The sequence below is a fragment of the Rhinatrema bivittatum genome, chromosome 16, assembly GCF_901001135.1.
Source record: "Rhinatrema bivittatum chromosome 16, aRhiBiv1.1, whole genome shotgun sequence".
In the NCBI taxonomy this organism is placed as follows: Eukaryota; Metazoa; Chordata; class Amphibia; order Gymnophiona; family Rhinatrematidae; genus Rhinatrema; species Rhinatrema bivittatum.
In genome coordinates, this window is record NC_042630.1 from 26514440 (window position 1) to 26528149 (window position 13710).

The 13710-nt window shown below is 50.9% G+C and overlaps 1 protein-coding gene across 1 annotated transcript; it reads left to right on the plus strand.

Annotated features, from left to right (window-relative positions):
* The first annotated feature begins 20 nt into the window (after window positions 1-20).
* Window positions 21-11495, plus strand: MRPL9 (mitochondrial ribosomal protein L9). The gene is made up of 7 exons (XM_029581862.1): window positions 21-230; window positions 780-939; window positions 1827-1951; window positions 3258-3311; window positions 3640-3741; window positions 4399-4482; window positions 10129-11495. Exons 1-7 carry the CDS (start codon window positions 153-155, stop codon window positions 10249-10251), a joined length of 726 nt encoding a protein of 241 aa, XP_029437722.1. The 5' UTR covers window positions 21-152; the 3' UTR covers window positions 10252-11495.
* The last annotated feature ends 2215 nt before the right edge of the window (window positions 11496-13710 follow it).

Below are 13710 nucleotides of genomic sequence, written 5' to 3' on the forward strand. Positions count from 1 at the left end.
TAAGCCTGGAGGAGCGTGACACTGCCTCCGTCCCCGCCCATTTCAGACGCACGCACGCACGCTGCGCCGCGTTCAGACGTGAGCTGACGTCATCAGGTAGGGCCGCAGTAGCTGGAAGCGGCAGTGGCTGAGGTTGTCTGGCGGGGAGCGAGATGTTGAGCGGTGTTTGCAGCAGTGCCTTCCTCCTCCGGGAGCTCCGGAACCAGACTTTGAACCTGATCCAAATCAGGGTGAGTGCGAACCAAGCCCGAGCAGCCCCGTCCAGTGTCTTTAGTGGTTGAACCTTCCTCAAGCGGCCCTCGAAAGCTCCAGGGCTCTGCTGATCTCAGGAGGGGATCTGTGTCCGACGCTCTGGCAGGGAGAGGCTGCCTGTTACTGTCCAGCTTAGGCGTTGTTTTCCAGTGCCCCGCGGTTTCGAGTCCGTATTCCTCCTTCATTGCATCTTCGGAGCCCCCCCGGTTTATTATTCGTTGCACTTGGTTTGATTGCATTCCTTACTCAAGTGCTTCCCTGACCTTGTTCTGACCCTGCACCTTCAGGGTTCCCCTGGTTTATCATTTGCAGCCCTTGGATTTCATCTCTGCATTCTTCCTTCATTGCCACACTGAACCCTCGGGCTCACTGCTTTATCACTTGCAGCCCTTGGGTTGGATCTCTGCGTTCCTCCTTCATTGCCTCCCAGACCCTGAACCCTCGGGGCCCACCTCTTTACTATTTGTAGCACTTGGGTTTGATCTATGCATTCCTTCCTTAATGTCTCCCTGACCCTTCTTTTTCAGGGCACGGTGATAGTAGAGCGCTGGTGGCAGGTCTCGCTGGCTGCTGAAGGGAAAGAGCCATATTTGCACCCGAGGAGGCACCGGATCTATAAGCTGGTGGAGGACACTAAGCACAAGCCGAAGGAAAAGATGGAGCTCATCCTGACACAGACGGTGAAGAGTGAGTACTGAAACTTCTCCGGCAGGGATTGATGCTGGTGCTCAGTAGGATGGGGATATGCATTTGACTTAAATGGAAGCTGTCAGAAACCTGTACAGCAAAGGATTTCCCAATCCACAAATGACTGACCTTGTTGGATTGTGTCCTCACTTCTGATTGTTAAGAACATAACATACTGGGTCAGACCAAGGGTCCATCAAGCCCAGCATCCTGTTTCCAACAGTGGCCAATCCAGGCCATAACAACCTGGCAAGTACCCAAAAACTAAGTCTATTCCATGTTATCGTTGCTAGTAATAGCAGTGGCTATTTTCTGTCAACTTAATAGCAGGTAATGGACTTCTCCAAGAACTTATCCAATCCTTTTTTAAACACAGCTATACTAACTGCACTAACCACATCCTCTGGCAACAAATTCCAGAGTTTAATTGTGCGCTGAGTAAAAAAGAACTTTCTCCGATTAGTTGTTGTTTCTTCCCAATATGTATTTAATTCAAGAGCAGGGCATGGGCTTTGTCCTGAATGTAGGAGTCACAGACCTATAAGTTATTCTCCTGAATAGCAAAGTCTAATAAAGTTGTAGTAAATAGCCCCACAGCGCTAGCATTTAGGCAGAGACCCAAGCACAATTCCCTTTCCCTTAAATATGGTGGTGTACACGATAGGTAAGAAATTTTCCATATTTCTGGCTCTGGAGGACAGATCCTCCTCTTTAGTGATAAAATAAAACTCTTTACTGTCTTTATTCAGCAGTGACTTTCTTCACTCAGGATACGGTCTTGAGAGATGTGGAGGTTTGAATCTGCTGGCTGTGTTGGGGTGGCACAGCACACACTGATTGTTTGGGATTGCAGTTAGAACTAAGCTGATTTTTGCTCTCCTTTCCAGGGCTTGGAAGCCGAGGGGACACAGTGTTTGTAAAAAAGGCATTGGGGCGGAATAAGCTGCTGGCTGGGGGGCTGGCAGTGTATCCATCCCCAGAGAATAAAGAAATATTTGAGGAAGAAAAGAGGGTGAGTGATTTCCCAGAGGCATTACTGCTGTCATGGTATGAGTACCCCAGGATGCTTCCACCTATTTGAGGCAGGAATGCTAGTTTAACATCTGGTCACAATTAGTTGGGGGTGGGGGGGGGAACTTTACACCAAGAGGAAGGACAAAAATGTTCACTAGTGTCTTTACAGTTCAAAAAAAAGCATTCTTTAATTATACATGGGCAAGTGTGTTGCATCATAGAAAACAATTTTTTTTATAATAATGGCTTCACGCTTCCCCAACACGGGCCGTGTTTTGAGAGAGCTGTATCGGGAGGGAACCTACAAATAATTGAACAAGCATCTGAGATAGAGTTCAAAATGTGTCAATTGTGTAATCTTAGAAACGAAACGCTAGCAAATTGCTGAAGTAGCTTGCTTCACCAGAGAGCTTTTTAAAGTGATGTTGCGGAAATTACAAGCACAGAAAGTTTTCAAAAGGTAGTATTGTGGGGATTAAAAACAAGAGAGTACAGTCAGGAAGGAGCGCTGTCAGCACTTTTTGTCCTTCTGGGAACTTTACACCTCCATTCTCCTGCCCTTTAGTATATCTTTCTCCCTTTCAGACCGATGCAATACTGTGCGCCAACAACAGCGCACGGCTCAACATGACTGGATGCGCGTCCATAATCCTCAATGCAAAACGGGGATTAGCGCATCCAAAACGTATGTCCAATCAAGTGCATAGGTAATAGAGCTTATCACATGTAAATTCATATTGATGAGGCTATTACCTATTTCCCCTGATGCAAAAAAAAATGCACCCGATACGCACATTTTAACCCGCCAAAATTAATGCCTGCCCGGAGCAGAATTTTCTGCTTTTCTGCTCTTTTTTTTTGGTTCCTGACTTAATATCATAGTGCCCATTTAACACGTGCCGCCATTGTGTTGGCCTGATTGAGAGCTGTTCAGAGGAGTGTACACTAGCATTCCTCGCTGGCTGCTAATTTCTACATCTGCTCTTATGCTGTGATATTTTCATGTTGTTGGACCTGCATGTTGAAACATTGTCTCATGTTGTGTATCAGCTTGGATGCACGGAGTGAATGCATAGTAAGTGCATTTTGCACTACAGGGGATTTTTAGAAGCACAGAGCCTAAGAGAGCCTGATTTATCAGAGCTCGTCTACCAACTGAGCCTCTTGTAACCCACTCCTGGCTCTTGCACCATGAGCTGTCCAGAAGTAGGAAAGCAAGTAAGACACCGCTCGTACATTATCAGCTGGCAGAATTGAATTCTGCTGTTTGGGGGATTTGTAATCTATATCTTGTTTCCACCCAGCTACTGCGTGAGGGAAAACTTGGAGAACGCAGTCAGACCAGAACTGGAGAACTGGTGAGTGGAGGCCTTCTAAGCAGGATCCAGTGCAAACTATTATTTGCTGTCAATGTGATGCTGTTCACCACAGAAGCAGGCCCTTATGTGCCCAATGGTGGGGGAGGCAGCTGAGCCGCTTATCTGGGTAGGGGCCTTGCTGCTGAAGTGGGTGGCCACAGATCTTGGAGAAGGAGGAGTGGTGTAAGCCAGGACCGACACCCAGAAAATCGGGGGAAATACTAGAGAAATGAGAGCAAGTGAAAACCTGTTGCTGTCTTGTGCTTGAGGATGTTGGCATATTTGTGTGGCTTATTCATGGTCACTTCTTTTTTTTTTCACATTTCAGACACTGAAATATCTGCAGAGTTGCCATCTGACAGTGGGAGTAACGAGCAGTGGGGAATGGGAGCTGACCAAGGAGATTGTGTGCCGAAATTTCCTTAAAAATGTTAGTATTTATGATATAGTGTTAGCATGCAGAGGTTAACTCTTGCATCTGTGTGGGGCCTGGAGGGGATGGGTGGTGGGTGCAGATAATGTAATTTTTAGCCTCTAGAAATGCTACTGTGGAGTCTTGGAGCCAAGGGCAGAGAGCCTTCTTGAATTAACCCAGGTACACTGAGAAATCAGAGTTTGCATACAACTTGCTGTTTTAATGTAAAATAGAGGCCTAAATTCAGGAACTTTATAGATCCCCAGGCTCAGGTGGAAAAAATACTGCTGGAGTCAGGGCTGAGGCCGGATGGAAACGCCACTGCTGAAACTGCAGAAGGAAGAGGATGGGGAACAGCAAGAGGAAGGAGAGAGAGAGGCTAGATAGGAAGAAGACAGCAAAACAAATAAATATAAAGAGAAACAATAAATGTTAAAGAATTCTCCCTCCCCCAGTGCCTAAATGTTTTTGCAGGCATTAAGTTTTCCAGAGATATTTTTAGTTTGTATGTTCTGATGGCAGTGGTTACAGATGCATTCTCAGAGAAGCTTCTGGCAGTTTCGGAACCTGCACTTTTATCACTTCACTGCAGAAAAAAAATGTCCAGGCTGCCATCACAGAGTTCAAACCTGTGGCCGGTGGAAGTCACCAATCATGTCTATTTCTTTCCAGCTGGGAGTGTTTGTGCCACCACATGCCCTCACCCTGCCCGAAGAGCAGATAACGCAGTGGGGGGAGTACTGGTGCGAAGTGACAGTAAGTAACCTGTGTGTTCTGAGGGTGTGAGAGAAGCCGCTCTCGGCTCGATTGCATGCCCACGCTGCTGAAGATTGCACTTTCCTGTTTACCTGCATTACCTTCTTTCAGCGGGGAGAGGCTCTGGGTAGCTTTTCACAGAGCAGGATTTCTCAGTCTATGGCAGTGGCTAGCCATATGCACTGCTGTCATGCTTAAATGTCCTTCTCCAAGCACAAGCAGGATGGTAGTCACATGGGTGACGACATCAGATGGAGTCCAGGATGGAAAACGTTTGTAGAAGCTTTGACAGACACACTGAGCATGCTCACGAGGTCTGTGTCCTTTGCAGGGTGCACCTGAACAAAATGGGGAAGCTGTTCAGTGCCAAAAAATCGAAACCCTCGTCGGCATCAGGGACTTCTACTCCACAAGGAAGGGGGGGGGGGGGGCAGGTCTCAGCCTCAACCCCCTCGGTATCCCCTGCACTACCGCTCCTCGATCCTGAGGTAGGGGCAGGGGACAGATCGCGGTCCAGATCAGGTTCCTCTCCGTTGGTCCCGGGAAAGGTCAGAGGTGAACACCGGAGGAAGTCCAGGAAACACCAACATTGATCTTCCTCGAAGTCATCGGACCCCGGCAAGGCACAGGCCAGTTCCGTGCCTCCCCCGAAGCGGTCCTGTGTGGAGGAAGTCACTCCCTCCTGTCCTCTCAAGGGAAGGACTCGCGGCAGTCCCAGCTGGCACCAATGGAAGGTTTGGTTCCCCTCGGGGGAGGCACGGAACTGGGGATTCGATTCCACTGCCGCCACCTCCTCCAGCTGTCCTGTCCTCGGCACTCTTTGAAGTGGAGTTGGACCATGCAGGGCATCGAGCCACAAGAGCCAACTCCCTTGGTACTTGTGCCTCTGTTGGAGCAGTGTCTTGCCCGTGCTCCGAACGCCGTCACGGTCTAAGGGAGCATCGCTGCTGCCTCCATCAGTTCCTATTCCGGTGAGTGACTCTTCGGACGAGGAAGGTCCATCGGATCGAAAGCACCCAAACTGCGCGTGACACCCCGGCAGCCTCTGGCACTCCCGGGGGGCCTCGGAACCAATGCGTTTGGTGCCCTCAATACCTCCGGCGGTACCGATGCCTGGGGATTCATCGGTGCTGCCGCTGTGACCCAGGATTCTATCGGTGCCCCAGTGCTGTCTTCAGTTCCGCCGAGGCCTTCTGGCTCGAGGCTTAGGGCTCCGATGGAGGCCCCACCTCCCGCGTCTCTGAATGTTTCCCGTATGATCCTTGGGAAGGTGAGGCATCTTCCTCCACGGAGCAATTGGAGGATTCACCTTCCGAACCCTTCCCGCCAGAGGAGAAAAGGAAATTGCCTCCTTTTGCTGGATTTGTCAAGGCTATGGCAGAGTCCATGCCTTTCCAACTATTATCAGAACAGGATTCTCGTCATAAGATGTTAGAAATCCTGCAGTTTATTGGTGCTCCTAAGGGAGGTGGTTGCAGTACCAGTACATGATATTTCTAAGGAGCTGGTCGTACAGCTCTGGGAGCTTCCCCCCCTCCATCCCACCACTGAACCGCAAGATGGATGCGATCTATCTGGTCCAACCCACCGCTGGTTTTGACCGCAGACCGCTTCCACATCAATCGGTGGTGGTGGAGTCGGCCCTAAAAATGGCGAGGAGGGACTCGTGCTTCGGCCCCCCACCGGGCCGTGAGCACAGAGCTCTGGGCAGCTGCTATTTCAAGGGCATCAATGCTAGCAGCCAGGATTGCCTGCTATCAGCTTTATACGGGCCAGTACTCCAGAAACCTCTGGAAACAAGCCCAAGAATTAGGGGAACGCCTCCCACAACAATTTCAGGGGGAGTCTGAGAGGATAGTCCAGCAAGGCCTTGACTGTGATAAACATGAGGTCCGTTCGGCGTATGACATGTTTGAGATAGCTATGAGGGTAGCGGCAGCAGCGGGCATTGGTGCTCATCGAATGGCTTGGCCACGTGCTTTCCGACTTCCGGCCCGAAGTGCAGGACCGTCTGGCAGGTCTTCCCTATACAGGGGCAAACCTTTTTTGGGGATAAAATTCAAGAGGCAGTGGCACAACTGAAAGACTATCATGAAACCCTTCAGCGATGGATTTCAGTTACCTCGGACCACTGGGTCCTGTCCATCATGGGGGGGGGGGGGGGGGTACAGATTGCATTTCTGACTAACTCCTCATTCTCCTCCGTGTCCTTGGTGGAGAAGCGTAGGGAACCAGCAGATTCTCAGAGTAGAGCTCTCTGTTCTCTTAATAGCTTGAGCGATCGAACCTGTCCTGCCTGACCAACAGGAAGATGGGTTCTACTCCAGGTATTTCCTGATTCCCGAGATAACTGGTGGCCTTCACCCCTTACTGGACCTGAGGGCTTTAAACCATTTTCTTGTAAGGGAAAGATTCAAGATGGTCTCGTTGGGAACTCTGATCCCTCTCCTCAGGACAGGGGACTGGCTCTGCTCCCTCGATCTTGGATGCATATGCCCATATCCCCATGTCTCCCGCGGATCGGAGATATCTGCGGTTCCTGGTAGAGGAAGAGCACTGCCGGTATCGCGTGCTGCTTTCCAGCCTAGCATCAGTGCCCTGTGTCTTCACAAAATGCCTGGTGGTAGTAAGAGCCTGTCTCTGGAGGCAAGAAGTATGTCTTTCCTTATCTCAACGATTGACTCATCAAGAGCGATTCCAGACAGGAGGCACTGTGCTCCCTACAGTCCACCATATGTGCCCTGGAAGGTCTAGGATTTCTAATCAACTACCTGACATCCCATCTCCAGCCTTGACTGCAACTAGACTTCATTGGGGCCAGGCTGGACACTGTCCAAAAGAAGGCCTTTTGCCCCGGGACTGAGCACTGACCCTTGCTTCCCTGGCCCAAATAACCTTCTGTTCCCCCATGTCTTGGCACACCAGTTTCTGCACCTTTTGGGGCACATGGTAGCAACTGTTCACGTCACCCCATTTGCTCGGCTGCACATGAGCAGGGTGCAGTGGACGCTGCTTTCTCAATGATGCTAAGCCACTCAGGACTTTCAGACTCTTATCCTGATCACCACACCCTATGGCGATCCCTCACATGGTGGGAATCCCTGGCCAGTTTGGAGGGGGATGCCCTTCAGGGTCCCTGAGCCTCAGATCGTCCTCACCACGGACACATCTTATGGTTTGGGAAGCCCACGCTGTGGGTCTCAACACTCGGGGCCTTTGGTCAGTGTAGGAACTTCCAGATAAACTTCCTGGAGTTACGGGCAATTCGTTGCTCCCTGAGGGCGTTCCAAGGAGCACATGCTCAACAAGGTGGTCCTGGTTCAGATCGACAATCAGGTGATGATGTGGTACCTGAACGAGCAAGGAGGGATGGGATTGAACTTCCTCTGCCAGGAGGCAGTCCAAATTTGGTCCTGGGCTCTCCAGAATGTCATCTTCCTGCGAGCCGTATAGCTCCTGGGGGTGGATAGCATCCTAGCTGACTCGTCGAGCTGGGTCTTCCGACCCCATGTATGGTCCTTGAAGAAGGAGACTGCATCTTCCGCTTATGGGGACTCCGGACATAAACCTGTTTGCTTCACGAGAGAACAAGAAGGTGGATCACTTCTGCTCCCAGGGACTGTCAGGCAGGGGATCAATATCAGATGCCTTTTTACATCAGTGGGGCACCAATCTGCTATATGTTTATCATCCCCCATCGCTGATCTCGAAAACACTTCAGAAACTCCAACAGGACCGAGGCACCATGATACTGGTTGCCCCCTTTTGGCCATGCAAGGTCTGGTTCCCCCTTCTACAGGAATTGGTCTTCTGCCCTCCGATCTGGCTGGGGACTGCTCCAGACCTGATCACACAGGACCAGGGCAGGCTCCGCCACTCCAGCCTCTGAGCCCTGGCCCTCACGGCTTGGATGTTGACCAGGTGACTGTGCAGGTCCTGGGTCTTTCGGAGGCTGTGTCTCAGGTTCTCTTGGGAGTCCAGGAAACCTTCCATGAGATCATACAACCTCAAGTGGAAGAAGGTTTCGGTGTGTGATGGGCACGGTCTGGACCCATTCTCATGCTCCCGAGGCTTTTGGGACTACCTGTTGCACCTTTCTGAGGCTGACTTGAAAACCACTTTGGTAAGATTTCACTTAAGTGCTATTGGGGCATATCGCCGGGGGGTGGATGTCATTTCCATTTCTGTCCAGCCACTCGTAGGACGGTTCATGCGTGGCTTGGTACAACTTAAGCCTCCGACAAGGCCCCCAGAGGTGTCTTGGGACCTCAGCATGGTCCTCGCCCATCTCATGAAGGCTCTGTTTGAGTCCCTGAAGTCTTGCGATCTGAGGGACCTATCCTGAAAGGTCATCTTCTTGGAAGCGGTCACTTTAGCGTGCAGTGTCGGTGAGCTTTCAGGCTTTGGTGTTGTCCCCCCCCTTATATGAAATTGTCATAAGGGGGTTCTGCAAACACACCCAAAGTTCCTTCCTAACATGGTCACGGAGGTTCATCTCAATCAATCCATTGTCTTGCCCTCCTTTTTTCCGAAACCGCATGCCCACTAGGATGAGTATGCCCTGCATACTCTGGATTGTAAAGAGGCCCTGGCCTTTGTCTGTTCCAGGTTAGAGTCTCATTATCGTTTTTTTGTCTCAGTCGACAAAAACAGATTGGGAGTCGCAGTATCTAAGCAGACCCTGTCCCATTGGCTAGCAGACTGTATTTCCTTCTGCTACACCCAAGCAGGCTTGCAGCTTGAAGGTCATATTAAGGCTCATTCAGTCCTAGCTATGTCGGTTTTGTTAGTTCACTTGCATGTGTGCCCATTCACGAGACCTGTAGGGCAGCGACCTGGAGTTCCCTCCACACCTTCACCTCTCATTGTCTGGACAAGGAAGGACAACGTGACTGTTACTTCGGCCAGTCGGTCCTCCATAACCTTTTTCAGTCATGAAAACCCAACTCTTCCTACCTGGGCCCTTTCTTTGGGTGCAGGCTTGCTCCCCTTGTTCCAGCAGCTCTAGTTGTTGTGCACGTTTGCACCTGTTACACGCTGCGTGTGTTGGGAGCAGCCTGTAGCTACATATTCACCCATGTGTGAGGACTACCATCCTGCTTCTCTTGGAGAAAGAGTTGGTTACCTGTAACAGGTGTTCTCACAGGACAGCAGGGATGTTTAGTCCTCACGAAACCCACCTGCCACCCGTTGGGGGTTTTTTCAGTTTATTTTTCGCGAGTTCTATTTTATAAGACTGAAGAGGGACCCGGTGTGGATAGTGGCATGCTCAGTGTGTTAGTCAAAGTTTCCCGGGCTGGGCTCCATTTGATGTCACTCGTGTGAGAACTAAGATCTTGCTGTCCTTGGAGAACACCTGTTACAGGTAAGCAACTCTGCTCTCTCTCTATAAACAGGCACTTGGGTCCTGGCCCCTCTGGGCATGTTGCATGGATGATTGTCTGCTTTTGACCTAGAAAATTGTATTACAAAAAGCTGCTTCCCCCGGACTCTTAAGTTCAGCCACAAAAATTGCTTATCTTAGGCCAGCTTGCGCGGAAGCCTCTTCAATGAGCCCTGCATCTTTGCTATCTCAGACCATGCTTCTTGTTGCGCTTAGCTTTTCTGGAATCTGTTGTAACTATCTCATATTGTTTATTTCTTCAGGTGAATGGTATTGACTGTGTCAGAATCCCAATGTCTGTTGTGAATGCAGAGAGCCTAAAGGCCAAGAGGCAGAAAGGAGAAGATCCAGTGGGCAGTGAACATTTTCACAGTGCAGATTCCTGAGGACCTCTGGGCAAGCCGCCAGGCTAGGACACAGTAGCTTCCATCCCTACACTACCTGGAGTGGGGATAGTGGGAGAATCTGGAAGGACATTTGGGTTGGAAGAGGTCCGACTTCTGCCACCGCTGCTACTCTAAGCAAAAGAGCTGTGCTCAGCTTTTTTTTTTTTTTTTGCTAATATGTTTTCCCTATTATTGCTAACAGGAAATGGCCTAGACTGGGGCAGGCCTCTCCATAAACGTCACTTCTCTTAGAGCTCTCAGTGTGTTCTAGTTTGGTGGAACCATGTACATAATGAACCCAACACCCACGTTACATTTTTGCTACTTGAGTTCTGGTCAGGGCAGAGGGCAACACACTCATCTGGGCTGACCTCCGTGACAGAGGAGGGAGAAAGCCATGGTGGTGCTATTGTCTCAGTTTTTCAGACATGGGTACAGCTTCTCAAGAGGCTCCTCCTCCAGGTTTTGTTTGGTTGTAGTAAGTGTGTGAATCTTTGTGTGATATGAAAGGGTGTTTAAGAGAGAGGATGCAGTGTTCTCCTGTCACTGACAGATTAGTAAATTAGTGTAGGGTTTCTTACATCTTCAGTAAAAGGAAGACAGGCCATTCCAGTTACAGAAACACCAAGCCACTACCATCTGTGGGCTTTGAAGCCAATTGGAGCACTTCAGCCAGTTCTCTGCTGCTTAGAATATGGCTGAGGTATTGAGCCCCTCATGGAGGCAGATCATATGGATGTAGATATTTACTGTATATGTGTGGATAAGTTGAGGGTATGTTTGGGGCCACCAACGATAGACAATTGCTGTGACTCATGGATAAGTCTAGGGTAAAACCTAGAGAGCTTATGCCTAGCCCCAGTGGTTCACTCCCTCCATCCCTCACTCCCCCATGGCTATCTCTGGTTTTTCACTCCTCCCCTCCTGATACCTTAACTCACCCTATGCTAGCAGGACGACGATGGGAGTTCCCTGTACGTACCGGATCAGTCCAGACTCCTGGGTTTTGCCTCCGCACCAGCAGATGGAGACAGAGCAAGATTTGACAGGCTCTGTCAGAAATACCAGGGTGCCACCCACAGTCTGCCAGTATTACTCTGTCTCCAGCAGTTGGTCTGGGTGCCTTACTCACAGTCTGAGCCGATCCTTAAAAAAAACAAACAAACAGGGGAAAAGGTAGATTTAGATAGCCTTACAGAGTTTGTTTGGTTACTTTTCTTAAGTTATTTAAAAAAAAAAAAAAATAGAAGACAGAGAGTCAGTCACGCAGCGTCCAGTGATGGCCTTAGCCTCCCAGGGGGTTGGCAGGTCCTGAGGGGACCATCCTCCCTGGTTCTGCAGGCTGCTGGTGCTAAGGGTCGAGGACCCTACCTTTGTCTTTGGCAGCCCAGCCTGGGGTGATACCAGGGAGCCCGGATCACTCACCCCAGCCAGACCGCTTCAGGACCCGTCTGTGGACAGCAGAACAGGTTTGGGAAAAAAAAAAAAAACAGGATGAGAATTTTAGGCGGCTCTGTTTCTTTTTGCTGCTGCAGTCTGTTGTTCACGTCTCATCTCCCCTCTCTTCTTATTTTTTTCTCTTCAGCCCGACTTAGTAATGCCACGCGGTTCGTGCTGCTCGGCCTGCGGCTCGGGGCACGCGCGCCTCTCGCGGGAAGGGCTGTGTTCCTGCATCCCCGGAGGTGAAGGTACATCGGGGTCTGTTCGGAGGGGTGGTTATTCGGCGCAGAACGATGGAGGTCGCGATTGGGGAGCGGCCCTTCTCCTGCCTCTAGGCAGTTTGCCGGTGAGCGGCAGGAAAAGCACCATCTTGGATTCAGCCTCCGCGGTGCCACTACTCGCGGTGGGGGGCAAGGAATTCCCCGCCCTCCCTCTCCTCCCCAGAGACCAGTCCCCGCGGCCTGTTTAGTCAGCAGGAGGCAGGTCAAGGGGAAGATACAGGATGGATTCGGACATTTCATGTTCCTTCCTTTTCAATCAGAATTTATCCTGGCTATGCATAGGGCCTTTAAGGCGTGCAAAGCCTCTAAACAAGCATTCTCCTAAGCCCCGGGGGCTTTGATGGGCCACGCCCTGCAGGAAAGGGTCAGCCCCGGCCAGGGGACCTGGGGGGGGGGGCCTTCTAGAGCAAAACATCTGTTACAGGCTATTCCGCCCTGGGAGGATACAGACGCAGCCTCAGAGTCTCCAGATCATGAGGATCAGGATGGGCCGCTCCCCGCGGGGGGTAGAGGGAGATGGCAACCAGTCACAGGGGGCGACACGGCAGAGCCATGTCTCAGAGGGGCGATGACCCTAGGGTGGTCCACCTCTTCCACAGAGACGAGCTGGGACCCCTCATTCCCACTATTTTGGAGGAGTTGGGAATTGCTGCGCCACCCGAGGAGTTTCGTCTGGGCTCGATGGACCCAGTATTGGGGCTGAGTGGTCCTCCTACGACATTTCCTTTTCATTTTTCGGCTACGGACCTACTCTTTCGCGAGTGGGATACCCTGGATTTGGGGCTAATGGTCACGAAGGCTATGGATAAGCTTTATCCTCTGCCTGAAGATACCCTGGAAGTTCTTCGTGTTCCAAAGGTGGATGCGGATGTCTCAGCGGTGACAAAGAGGACTACTATTCCAGTCATGGGGGCCATGGCCCTGAAGGATCTGCAGGATCGGAAGCTGGAGGTCCAGCTCAAAAAGATCTTTGAGGTATCCCCTCTAGGGGTCCGGGTGGCAATTTGTAGCAATTTTGCTCTGGCGGGCAGGACTGCGTTGGGTGCAACACCTGCTCGCCAATGAGGGCCTTTCTGAGGAAGAAGCCCGACAGGCGGGCCGTCTCGAGGCGGTAGTGGCTTATAGTGCCAATGCACTATACAATCTCCTGCGAACTTCGGCTCGTTCCATGGTCTCGGCGCAACGATTATTGTGGTTAAGGAACTGGTCCGCGGAAGGAGCCTCCAAATCCCAGCTGGGGTCCTTACCTTTTAAGGGCAAACTTCTGTTTGGAAAGGAATTGGAGGATATGATTCAGTCACTGGGCGAAAATAAGGTTCATCGCCTCCCTGAGGACAGAACATGCGCCAGAGGATCCTTCTCGGCTAGGTCCAGGTTTCGAGGAACTTGAAAAGCTCGTACTCCTCGTCCCAGTGCCTCTTCCTCTTCCTTTCATCCTGCGGATGGCCGGCAGCAGTCGCAGGCCTTTCGAGGAAGGCGTTTCAGTAGACCTGGTTCCTCCCAGTCAGCTCCTGGTGGTAAGGCTGCACAATGATGTTCGGCCTGTCCATTTCTCCGTACCGAAGGTAGGGGGCAGATTGTCTCTCTTACGAGGAGTGGACCACAATCACATCGGATCAGTGGGTACTTTCCGTGATAAAACACTGTTATGCTTTAGATTTTGCACGTCTGCCCAACCCACGATTCTTCATGTCCCCGTGCGGGTATGCCGAAAAACATCAAGTGGTCCAACAGATTT